At 41.7% G+C, this 13,487-nt stretch overlaps 1 protein-coding gene across 1 annotated transcript in view; it reads right to left on the bottom strand.

Annotated features, from left to right (window-relative positions):
* Positions 1-2,532: 2,532 nt before the first annotated feature.
* Armc1 (armadillo repeat containing 1) overlaps positions 2,533-13,487 on the bottom strand; it is a 28,321-nt gene continuing 17,366 nt past the window's right edge. Inside the window, exons 4-7 of the mRNA XM_052180765.1 lie at positions 12,331-12,520; positions 5,423-5,539; positions 5,264-5,338; positions 2,533-4,609 (exon numbers count right to left, since the gene is read on the bottom strand). Of these exons, the coding sequence (XP_052036725.1) occupies positions 4,418-4,609; positions 5,264-5,338; positions 5,423-5,539; positions 12,331-12,520 (574 nt within the window). The 3' untranslated portion in view covers positions 2,533-4,417. The remainder of the gene's footprint in view (positions 4,610-5,263; positions 5,339-5,422; positions 5,540-12,330; positions 12,521-13,487) is intronic.

Here is a 13,487-nt window from a genome sequence, read left to right as displayed (position 1 = left end):
GATAAGACATTCAAAGTATCAACGGTGAGAACCAGTGAGTAAGGTTGCAATGGAGAATACAATGACTTTATTCTGCAGAAACAGATACTTGGAACATGTTAGAAGTGTAGTGAGTGTATGCTTCTTACCCAAGCATATACACACATAAAAACAAGTAATAGGCCACACAGGATCAAGTATGGAAGACAGAAGCTCAGAGGGTCAGGGGAACGAATGGAAATATGCAGCTGCCAGGGGTGGGGGGTGGGGGGAACCTCTAGAAAGTTCCAAACACCTAGGATGGGGAGGCTCCCAGGACTCAATGTGGGGGAGCTTAGCCAAAATGCCCAACAGTAGGGATATGAAACCTGAAGAGACCACCTCCAGTAGTCAGACAGGACCCCTGGTGGAGGGATGGGGACACCAACCTACCTACAAAACTCTCAACCCAAAATTGCTCCTGTGTAAAAGAAATGCAGGACAAAATGGAGCAGATTGAAGGAATGAATGGCTGGCCAGTGACTGTCCCAACTTGGAAACCATTCCATGGGCAGGCATCAAATTCTGACACTATTACTGATGCTGTGTTGTGCTTGCAGGCAGGAGCCTAGCATGGCTGGCCTCTGAGAGGCTCTACCAGCAGCTGAGACAGATGCAGATACTCAACAGCCAAGCACTGGGCTGAGGTTGGGGACCCCTATGGAAGAGTTAGGGGAAGGATTGGAAGAACTGAAGGGGATAGCAACCCCACAGGAAGACCAACAGTATTAACCAACCTGAACCCTAGGGAGCTACCCAGGACTCTACCACCAACCAAGAGCATACATGGGCTGGTTCAAAGCCCCCAGCATATATGTAGCAGAGGACTGCCTTGTCTGGCCTCAATGGAAGAAGATGCAACTAATTGTGTAGACTTGATGCCTCAGGGAAGGGGGATGCAGAGAGGCAGGGCATCCTCTCAAAGGCAAAGGGGAGATGTAGTACGAGGAAGACTTTGGGGGGGGGGGGACAGGGAGGATGAGGGGCAACATTTGGACAGTAGATAAACTTAGAAAGTAATCACAAGTGACTGTACGACTCTTCTGTCATCCTTTCACTGTACTCGGTGTCTGGTGGAGTAACTTTTCTATCAAACTTACATTCTCTGTGTACTGTGACTCTTCTATCAGTGGTTATAATGTATCAGTGTTATGCTACTTTGAGAATTACAGAAACTGTATATGAACAGTACAAAAGCTCTTACATACTAGTCTTGAATGTTAACATTTCCTTAAGTTTCATCACTTCTCTACTTTCTATATAAATATGAATTTCAGCATCTGAAAAGAAAAAAAAATTCTGACAACAGATAAATGGAGTCAAGGGGTAATTTTAGATAAAAACTAGAGCTAAGCCTCGGAAACAACCCCAAACCTCTTGAGTAGAAACAGATGAGTGTTGAGTAGATGAGTCATGGGCTAATAGTGTGTTATCTCGAGATTCAGGAGGCTGATGAGATGGCTCATCAGGGACAGACTGGCCAAGCTACGCCTGACAACCTCAGTTCAATACTGGGACTTTTACATGACAAAAGGAGAGAGCTGACTTCCAGAAGCTGTCTCTACGTGTGTGCCTTGGCCTATGTGCACACGCACAGAGGGCGGGAGAGAAGGCGTGAATCAATGTGAAGACAATCGTGCCACATGGCCAGTAGTGACAATTCCACTGGATACCAGTAAGTATTTCTTGTAAAACATCATGATCTCACTGAACCCTATAAATGATCCTGTGAAATTTACCTTCAGTTTGCTATAGAGTTCAGGGATTACTGTCCAGTCTTACACAGGTAGCAAGTTATAAGAAGCAATTTTTATTCCCCTGTAGCAATTCTTTAAAATCAGAATATGGGTAGATCTAAAGTTGGAATACAAGCTTCTACAAGAAGCTCCAGGAAACCAAATCCAAAAGCATGACAAAGTGCAAGTAAACTGATTCCAGGTCTGATTTGTCCAGCTCAGGGGTCCACACATAGTTACACAGTAACAAGTGAGGCACTCCCCCAATTCTTGCAACTCTAGAGCTAAGATTATGTGCCACACATGCATGCTAACTGCCAAAGAGTCAGACACAATGGTATGTGCCTATAATCCTGCCAAGGAGGATGCCAGCAGGAGAATCTAGAGTTCAAGGTTAAGGTAGGCCACATACAAGGTTCAGGCCAGCTGGGACTAGACAGTAAGACCCTGTCTCTAAATATATAGAGAGATACAAATGGGCTTAAATAGAATCTTGAATCACTGGCTGGATGCCCAGCATCACCAAAAAAAAGAAAAAGAAAAAAAAAGGATGGTTAAGAACATGTATTGTTCTTGCAGAGCACTAAGCCCAACTCCCAGCAACCACAGACAGTTCACAACTGTCTGTAACTCCAGCTCCAGGGACCTAATACTCTCCTGACTCCCCCAGGCATGTGCACACAGGGACATAAATAGATGATGGATAGACATAGATGAATGGATGGATTGATTGAGACAGGCGAGTTGACAAATAAAAATTTAAAAATACAATATCCACTTGATTTTCATTGTTATCTTTTATTATTTTACAATATATTTCAGAAACTGCCATTATAGTTGCCTTGAGTTCTCTGAGAGTCCTAGGACACCTAGATACACACAAACGTCAGTCCGAAATGCCAACTGACCTGGACCACCACTACCAAAAGGGCTGTAGTTTTAAATAAATGTGTGACAATGCAAAATAATCTAAAAACCTGTTGAAACAGAAAGTAAACTTTGCTTTAGTGGATACAGAGGTGATTTGTTGTTTGGTTCTCAACACATCTGGCTCAGGCAGCAAGCAGTTATACAGCTTAGCAATGTGCCCTGAAAACATCTGCTTTCTGCTTGGACACAGCACTTGAATCAGAGACCAGACGTGGGGAAAATGCTCTAAATGCCTTCACTACTCTCCCTCCAGAAAGCCAGAACGTTAAGGAACTTCATGGTCTCATGGGCCATAGATCTGGCAACACTGGGTGGCTTCAGTGATCTCTAAGAGAGAAACAACAAAGATGTACGGAAGCCCTTCAGGGGCTAATTTCCCTTCACTTTCTCCAAGTAGCAAAACAGCAACTCTACCTGGTGAAGATGTATTTCAGTTTCTTCCTGTTAGTTTTAATAATGTTGCCTTTAAATAGATTTAGCTGACTTCTAAAAAGAAAATATTAGTTGTCAAATATTTTAGAATCTTAAGAAAGCATTGCATACATATAATTTAGTCTTAAAGAAAAACACAAGTGTATGTCTCTATATATCTTACCTTCACTGAAGTCAGTTTTCTGGATAGATATGAAAAATAAGAGTAAGTGACCAGTGCTGGCTTTCTTTCGCTCTAAGCAATAGTGTGGATCCTGTTTTAGTCAAATTGACTGCAGTACTTTAATAACCACAGAAAGGCAATAAGCAGCAGCATCTCTGGGATGGGTGTGTGCCAGGCAGCTGATGTCTGATGTCAGACCGACCACGGTGGCACTGCGGCATTCTAGGCATCCAATTTCGTTTTTGTTTTCAAGTTTGTCAGTTGTTTAAACTATTACTTTTCTCTAGCAGAATACAGTGTCACCACAGAGTTAAGGCCAAGAGACCATCTGCTGCTCAAACATCACAGTGGACTTGTTTCTTAAACGCCACTCTACCCTAAGTGAGCAGGAGTCTGCAGAGCCAGGTGCGGCCACATTCAAAGCCTTCCAGAAGCACTTTACAGCTGCTAATGTCCCTGTGTTTTAACTGGCCTACAGTAATCTTATTAAAATTACAGCAAGTAAGACTGTACAGCTTTTTGTAGAGGTTTTTTTTTTCTTTTTAGGTATGTCTATGTTCAAATGAACACAATTCCATTTGCAAAATGTCATTACTAATGTCTTTTCTATAAAACATGGTTGGCAAAATTAAAAAGGCACAGAGGGGGCTAAGCAGGTATGTCTTCAACTTTCAGAGATGGATACCAAAGCACATGTCATATATCGCTTATAAAGAAAAGCTGAAAAAAAATATATTCGTTAATTCATGCACAACTTGAGCTATGCAAAACTTTTTAGAACTCTCCTGAGGCTTGAGGAGAAAATGAGTTTTCCTAATCACATGCTTCTGTAAAACACAATATAAAGCTACACATACATTTGGTTTTAATAGTGGACCCATGTTTTTCAAAACAAAATGTGAGGCAATTAAGCAAAGAAAAACAATACCAAAATACCTTCATAAACAAACTTGACCTGTAGCCTCTGTCTTGTGCGGAAAAAGTCCAATAAGATGTAAAATGCAGCATACATAGTCATGTAATCTAGAAACTTTCCATGATAGTTTATTGCAAATTGCACTTGACAGTTCACCATAACAATGGAAAGCTGGCCCCCTGTTGGTTTGCACAGTCCTTGAGCCCCAAACTGAAGTTGAAGTCACCAGTAAAATGATCTGGATAAAAAGTTTGCAGCTGTGCTCAACCAGCTGGCTCCACCTTCAGGGTGTGATCCAACCCGGGACACTGCCTTGTCCTGTTCCTTTGTGGGACTCTCGTCCTCAGGCAAGTAGTCAGGCAGCTCTGTGTTCTCTTCCACTTCCACAGGGGCATCCTGAAAAGGGACCAGCATCTGACACAAAGAAGCCGGAAGAGCCATTACAAACCAACCGAACACGACACATACACGCCCCAAGTCACTGCCTCATTCTAAGCCCCATTCTCATTCCCAAGATTCTCAAGGGCTCAAGTCTAATGCTCTCTTCTCTCATGCAGTCAGTCTGCCTGGGTTCCAGGACAGGAGTAACCCACCACGGTAGAAATGGGTTCAGCAGGTGCAGGGGCACTGTGAACGCATCTGTGGGAAGCCAAAGAAGCTCACAGCTCACAGATGCATTCCTCCTCCTCCTCCTCCTCCTCCTCCTCCTCCTCCTCCTCACAGAAGCCGGTACTCATCATACTTAACTGTTCAAAAAGGTGTACTTTTATTTCCTTGGATTGGCAAGTACTAAAAGAATGTAAGGACATGGAATCCTTTACATATAACATGCATCACATCTCCACTGAACTCAAAGTTTGCCTTACAAGAGTACTCTGAACTTCAGAAAAAAATGTCTCTATACTACTGAGACAGTAATCAGCTATTTAATTAATTTATATATATATATATATATATACACACACATACATACACATAAACACACTTTTATATTTCATAACTATTGCTCTGCGAATGGTATACTTTTCTAATCTGTTGGGCAGGCCCACAGTCAGATGCGAGTCTCACCTCTTCCCCATTCTCGCTTTTCACCACTTGTTGAGCTTTCATCACCTTGGTTGACGCTATTGCTGACGCCAGAGCCTGGGCCGGGACAAAAGGAACAAATCTGAATGGTGATTTGCTAATTTATAATGTCATGCATATTCAGTTGTTGAAAGTACTAACCTCTGCTTTCAAATCTGATCGGATTCGCACCACGCATCTTTGAACAGCCATTTGAAAAGTAAAGCTAATAACACCTTTAATTTTTAACAAAGCCTCTTCACATAGATTTCGCCGAGACTGAAAAGTGCAAGCAAACAGTTATTAAAACAGGTAGACGAAAGAAATCAACCAAGCCACATAAACTCGTTATCGGTGCTGACTCTGTCCCTTTGAAAACTCTAAAGAACAGAACTGCACAAAGCTACCCATCAAAGCACAGGCTGTAAGGTGTAGCCTAACACACTAAGCCTCTACAGCAGTTTATTCCTAGACTGGAAATTGCAGGGAATTGAATATTGGGGTCCACACTGGTCAACCTAAACACATCTAACTAACACAGTAACAACAGCAGCATTATAAGCTTACGGTGCCACAGAGAAGTATGTCCCATGCTGAGAAAAGCATGAAACACTGCTATGTGCTATGGACTGGGTTTGGATTCCAACTATCAGTAATTCCTAGCATATTTCAAACTTCATTTTTGGGGGGCGTGGGGGTAGCCCTGGCTGTCCTGAAACCAGGCTGGCCTCAAACTCACAGAGATTAGCCTTCCTCTGCCTCCTGAGTGCTGGGATTAAAGGTTTATGCTACTTGCACCTAGCTCAAACTTCAATATTAATATGTGCTTTTAAAAATTTTTTATTATCAGAAGGAAGTCATCCAATGCTAATTTATATCATAGAACAAATGAATAACAGAACAAAGTGCTCAAAAACAGAGAAGCAGAGGGTCCTCAAGCTTGAGGGTGATCAAACTGCAGTCCTTCAGCCATTTTTGTGCAGTTCTACTGAGACAGCCACGTTCGTTTACTTACATATCACCTGACTGCATCTTAATGATGAGACAGAGTTGACGGGTACAACAAAGAGCATATGGTATGTATGAAGCATTCACTCCCTAGCCCTCTATTCTAGCTTAAAAATCTCTAGTTGGGTTTGGTTTTCTCTTCTTTTGTGTGTACATGGGGCAGGGTTTGAAGGGGGGTGGACCTGAAAGAACTGGGAAGTGACTGTGGTTGGGGTGAATGATGTGAAATTCCCAAATGATCAATAAAAATATGTTGGAAAAAAATCTCTAGGCTTACATTAGAAAAGCATCGGTGTTTGAGTCACTGTCCCTTATAAATAGTTCAACCTTCATTCATGGCAATATCATGTATTATCAATATTTTCTTTTTGGTTTTGGTTTTTATTTTCCTCTATTAGTATTGACAATATAACACATATTGCAAGATATGTGATCACACTGTGAACCCCAAAACTATGTTGTTTATTGGAAAAACCTATTTCTAGCTGTGGTGTCTCATCCTTAACACACACCTTTAATCCCTCTGGTGGAATACAAATTTGCCCTTAGTACACACATTTAATCTCAAACACTGACAGTAAAGTTAGTTTGTAGAAGGAAGTACCTATGTTTGAAATTTGAGTGGCAGACAAAGTGACCAATCAGAGAAAGATTTGACAGACTAGGATATTTCCAACTCTCTTGAGAAAAGGGAGGAAAGGGAAAACTACCTAAGAAAGCAATACAGACAAATGGACAGATTAACCGACAGATAGGAAAAGACAGCAGTTTTACCAAAGAGTTTTTCTGTAGAGACAGGCTGAAGAGAAACAAGGTAGACACAGGTGAAGCCAGGACAAGCCAGAGAGGAACAGAAGATTAGAACAGATTGCCAGAGTTAGTTTGAGGCCAAGCAGGAGAGGCTGAGAGAGAGAAGCAGAGTGAGTCAGTCAGTTAGGAGGGGAGTTTGAGACAGAACGGCTGAGTTGATCCAGCTAGCCAGAGTACAGAAAGAACAAGAAAGGGTGCGATTGTCCAGCAGTAAGTCTCAGAGGCTGAAAATATTCTAGACCTAGATCAGATTGTACAGAGGCTCCCAGGACTAGGACTGACAGAGGCAGTAAACATCAAGACAACAATCACAACAGGAGGGTAATAGATACCTTTCTTTACATGTGACGTTTATACTTTAAAGCAGGGTGCTAATTATCCCATTTCCCACTTCACCACATCTTATTCTAGTTGTCTTTTCTTGCCCCCACTATCCAGTGCCTGTAATTAAGAAACTGCTTTTTGCTTTGACCTTTGGGAAACTATCCTCATCACTTCAGCTATATTTCACATTTTGGCAAGCACAGTCACAGTTACTATATATTGACCTGTATTTGTGAGCAGTTAGGTTTAAGTGTATGGTATATATGGGAGCACAGGGTGGGAGGCATGTATACATTTGCATATGTGCATCCATGCATGCACAGAGGATACAAGCCAGGTCCTCATGAGTGCACACCGAATATTCTTATTGCTGAACTATCTCACCTTACCCCTTTTGGATTTTTGTGTTAGCTTTAAAAAGTAACTGTTACTCATAATCAACATAATTAACAGGATACATTGGAGATATTTTATGTATATTAATATATTCCACTTAATCAACTTTCATTTATCAGAAAATTTCTAGACTTTTCTAGAAATGTTTTGGGCTTTTGTAGCTCAGTTTCAGTAAGTAATTTGTTAGTGTATTTGGTCCTGTCACAGACAGTAAAACAGCAGAAGCAGCCCCCCCTAACACATATACACTTATTTACTAAACCTTAAAACTTTAGGTTTGAGCCCCTAAATAAAGCAAAAGGTTATGAATTGTCTTTATAAAAATAATTAAGCAATTAAAAATACAACAAAATATTATCGAAAAAACAACCTCCTGATGATTAGATATTGGAAAAGTAACATCTCTGATAGAAGAAAAATTGAGGTGAGCAAGATGGAACTGGTGCTAAACTTGGCTGTCAGTTGGACAGAACTGAGAGATGAGCAGGAGATTAGGAGAGCAGAGCTTGTGGCCAGAGAAACAGCTCAAAGGTTAAATAAGAGCACCGCCTCAGCCCCAGATAGAATACAAATGCTAAAGAAGAAAGCCCCTGTTGATACTCCCCTTTCTAAGGTAGCCACCTCTGCCACCCCCTCTATCCACTGACAAAGGCACAGCACCTGTTTCAGGACCAAGGCCCCAGGGCTCAGGAACCATGAACTAAAAGCTTTAAGCTAAATAAACAATTCCTTTGAGTTATTTCTGTTAAGTACTTTGACACAGCAACAAAATGTCTAACAGAACCCAACCAGGACTCAGAAACCTCCCTGAGTTCAGGACAGAGGTAAGGGAGGTTAAATAAAGCAACTGTAACTCTCAGGGCAAACAAATTAGGAATAAAAGGAGGACAAAAGAGGAAGGAACCACAGAAAAAGGCGGCCACTGTCTCCAGAGTCAAGGTGCAGTGAGAGCTGATTGAGGATCAGAGCATGGGTCCTAGGGAGAAACAGCGTAAACAACTCTAGGGGCTCACACTAGGTTAGGAATGCACAGACCCTCAGGAACTACACTAGACGGTAACTGCAAGTCCACAGGGTAGGGAGGGCATTGCCTCAACAGTGTAGCAAATGTGTCCCTAGGCTGAAAAGTGCGCTCCTACCTAATAAAACTTTAAAACAGAGCTCCCGATCCAACTACTGACAAGCAACAGTTGGTTCACAAGGAAGCTGGGCAGGGACTAGTGGTGCACAGCTTTAGCCGCAGTCCTCAGGAGGCAGGCAGGGGTAGGCAGCCTGGTCTACTGACTGAGTTCCAGGACAGCCAGGGAGTCACAGAGAGACCCTGTCTAGAAAAACGAAATGACAGGCTGGAGAGATGGCTCAGCGGTTTACAGCACTGACTGCTCTTCTGAAGGTACTGAGTACAAATCCCAGCAACCACATGGTGGCTCACAACCATCTGGAATGAGATCTGACGCCCACTTCTGGTGTGTTTGAAGACAGCAACAGTGTACTTATATAAATAAATCTTAAAAAAAAAAAAAAAGAAAAGAAAAACGAAATGAAACAGAATAAAGCTGAGACGCATTTCCAGGCTGTGCAGACAAATGAATTCTGTGTTCCACAATGCACAAAATATCTGGCATATATTCGAAAATTACCAGGCATTTGAAAGAAGCAAACAAACACTACACTAAACTAGAAAACCCAATCAAAACCAATATATTCAGAAACAATACAAGTGGTGGAGGAGTTAGTGCACAGGGGCATTGAACAATTTTCCTAAAATGTTTCTAAGTTCAAGAAGGTGCAGTGTAAACATGCTAGGGTGACATCATAAATTATCTAAGTCAAACATGAAAATATGCTGTAAAAACGATGTTTATAATTAGACACACTGGAGAAGAATAACAACAAACTCAGCACTCAAGAGAAGAGAGTAAGGAACACTGAAACAGAAATGACCGTAAATGAAAAAGAAAGGAAGAAGTAAACAGGACACCAGTGAGCGGGAATAGATCTCAAGAAGCAGACAGCACTTACTTAAGAATCCCTGACAAATCCAGGAGAAGGGGAGAAAAATTTGTTTTGAAGATATAATGGAAAAATATCTATAATAATTTAAATATAAATTTAAATTTAATAATAAAATAAATCTGCCACAAATTTAAATTCACAAAGCCAAGAAGTTGATAAAATGGAAATAAAGAAAAGGCTGGGCTCCTACTAGCCAGAGAGCTTCAAACTCAGATCCCAGTGCGCCCTAAAGCTAGCTGTGAAAGACTTCTCTGCACTGGCACAAGAAAGGAGAGCCCACAGCAATCAAGCCAGTAACAATGTCAACCACTGAGCAGCAGGCAGTGGGGGAGGGAAAGGAGAGAGGAAGGAAAACAATGTCACAAGTCTGAGCACAAGGTGTGTGGCATCTCAAAGTGCAGTAGAGGAAAGTCATCATGGAGACCATTATCCACCAAAAATAAAACCATTTTTAAACAAAAATAAAAGGAGGGCTTTGGGACATTTGAAAATAAAGTTGGAAAGTTGAATGTTCAAGTTGCAATAAAGGGCATAGCTGGAAGACCTTAGAACCTGTTGGCAGGGGAGAACGGAAGGGAAGCGAAGGGAAATGTCAGGTAAGAAAGGAGAAGCAGAAGGGGGAAGGGGGATGGGAGAAAGTGGGTAAGTGGAGGGGCAAGAGGGAGGGAAAGTGGAGGGGGAAGGGGAGGGTGGAAGTGGATAGTGGAGGGGGAAGAGGATGGGAGAAAGGGGAAAAGAAAAAGACAATAGTTACTTTGAAGCAGCTAGAAGTAATAACAGATTGAGAGCATGAAAACAATTCTTAAATGGGAAAAATCTTTATCAAAAGGAGGCTCTTGGCACTTTTTGGGGACTACTCCCTGCTGCTAAGAACTGTTACTTTATTTCTCAATAAAACCTTGGTGTCCTTTAAAAAAGAATGTTCGCAGTGCCAGCATAGCAGCATATTCCTATAATTAGGGCACCCAGCATTCCTGAGGCTGAGGTAGAACTGCCTGAGTTCAAGGTCAACCTGGATACAAAGTGAGACCAGATCTCAAAACAAGCAAAACAAACAAACAAATAAAATAAAAAACAAACCAAAAAATCCCAAACCAAGAACTAATGATAGCGGCTGAGCTGGAGAGCACCTGACAACCTGAGCTGATCCCAGAGCAGAAGAGAAGCAACATCCATTCCCCTCACACAGCCACCACCCACAAAACTTAAAATGGAAAAGAACATTTGGGTCTTTGAATAGGTCAATGAAACAGATGAACCTTTAACTTCCAAGAAAAAGCCAATCACTAAACTCAGGAATATTACTGCCAACTTTATAAAAATAAAAAGTTATGAAAGGTTAAGTATCCTTTGTCTTGTCTTGGGAGCAAAGCATTTGAATCTGGGAGTTTTTTCTAGATGTTACACTTTTATATAAACTTCACTAGCTGAACATCTCAAATTCAAAACCCATTAGTTCTTAGCCTGGCAGGGTGGTTCCACAGTTTAGAGAACCTGTCTTCTTGCAGAAGACCCGACCCAGCCTCGACACGGTAGCTAACAGCATTCATAAACTCTATTTCAGGGATCCAGGGCCAGCCTCTAATACACACACATGCATGCAAAATATTCACACACAAAAAATAAGGTTTAAAAATCTGTGTTGGGCTTCAAACCAGGGGCCCCTAAGCCTTACCCCACTAATACACAGGCTATCCCACTGGCCTGCTCTCAGGGGCCTAGCAACTGCCTGCACCATCACCTGCTTGCACCAGGCATGTGAAGTGCACAAAAAGGACCCTCCTGCCACCCCAGATGGATCTCCCTCTCCTTCTCTCCCTCCCTCCCTCCCTCTATCCTCCCTGCGTTCCTCCTCCTCTCTCTCTCTCTCTCTCTCTCTCTCTCTCTCTCTCTCTGTCCGCCCCTCTCTGTCTCCCTGTCTACATGGTGATTTTTCTGGCCCCATTTTCCGTGAACCCGTCAAGAGCTGCTTCTATAGCTGTAATTTGGCCTGAATTGGCTTATTTCATGAGCAGAGAAAACTTATTAGTCTGAAATAAAATTTTACTCTCCACACTCCAAACCTTTTTGAGTATCATGTTGATATTTAAAAACTAAGATTTGGATCTTGAAGCATTTCAAAACTTGAATTTTCAGCTCAAGGGCACTCGGCCTTACAAAATGTGAATAAGTGTTTACCAGTATTACACAACCTCAACAAAATGTAAACATTATTACAAAGACATAAACAACCAAAGCTTACCAAGGAAAAAATCATGCACAGCTCTAATTAGACCTATTTACAAGTTTTACATTTCTGTCAGTTCAGGTGTTTTATTATATTCTTCAACTCCTACTATTACATTTAAAACTGCTATGTATGCTGATTAGCCAATATCTTTAGCATATTTTGTCTTAAGTATAAAATATTAATATTGCAACTTTTTCTTAGGACATGCTGACAAGTGGCCCCAAAGAACATGTGTGGTGATACAATTTCTCACTGTTGTCGTACGAACCACATCTCTAAGTCTTACCGTATCATCGAGACCATCTATGTGCAAAACTACTGTTTTGGCACGTTTGTTTGTAGTTCCCAGAAAAAACTGAGCTTTCCTTCTACGTGAATTCATTTCATTAAAACTATCACCATCAGCCATATTCGAGGACTGAAGAATGTCATAGATTTCTGAGGCCAGAAGTTTTGTTTCTCCTGGAGTTGTAGTCCTTGAAAAAAAAAAAGCATAAATATAAAGTCACTTTTACTGGTTTTATAATTATACTTCTCAATTTTGATGAGTTTTGTTTCCTTCAGTCTGATACCTTGTTCAATTAAAAAGAAACACTACTGAGTCTTAGAATAAATACCCAGTAATGGACATTGGTGGTGCAGTTCAGATGGCAGAGTGCAAGGCGGACCTGTCTACAGCTCTACGTTCAGTTTCTAGCAGCATCACATAAACAGAGTACAGCGGCATCCTCCTATAGTAACCACGTGCAGGAGGAAGAGGCAGGAAGTTCAAGGTCTTCCTTGGCTACATAACTTTGAGATCAGTTTATAATACAAGATTCTGATTCAACGAATGAAAAGGAAAGAATAAAAACCACCAATAATGTAGAAAAAGCATTTAGCCTGAAAGATCTCTCTCCACTTTTTAAACATTTATTCATTTGCTTGCTTATTTATTTATTTAATGTCTGTGAATACACTGTAGCTGTCTTCAGACACTCCAGAAGAGGGCATTGGATCCCATTACAGATGGTTGTGAGCCACCATGTGGTTGCTGGGAATTGAACTCAGGACCTCTGGAAGAGCAGTCAGTGCTCTTAACCGCTGAGCCAGCTCTCCATCCTCTCCCTTCAACTTTTTACTCAATCCAAGCTAATTTTCCCTACCTCATTTTGGTGGTTGTAATTAAAATGGCCCCCACAGACTCAGGGTGTGGCAAGATTAGGAGGTGTGGCCTTGCTGGACAGAGTATTTCACTGGTGGGTGGGTTGAGAGGTAGGGAATGCTCAGCCAGGCCCAGTGTCATCTCTTCCCGCTCCCTGCTGATCCTCATTTACAACTCTCAGCTACCTCTCCAGCACCATGTCTGCCTAAGTACTGCCATGCTTCCCACAGCGATCAATGGACAAAACCTCTGAACTGGAAACCTTCCCAATTAAATGCTTTCCCTTCTATGAGCTGCTC

This window comes from Apodemus sylvaticus, chromosome 4 (assembly GCF_947179515.1).
Source record: "Apodemus sylvaticus chromosome 4, mApoSyl1.1, whole genome shotgun sequence".
Taxonomy (NCBI): Eukaryota; Metazoa; Chordata; class Mammalia; order Rodentia; family Muridae; genus Apodemus; species Apodemus sylvaticus.
Note: the sequence above shows the minus strand (reverse complement) of the source record. Positions and strands in the feature narration are given on the sequence as shown.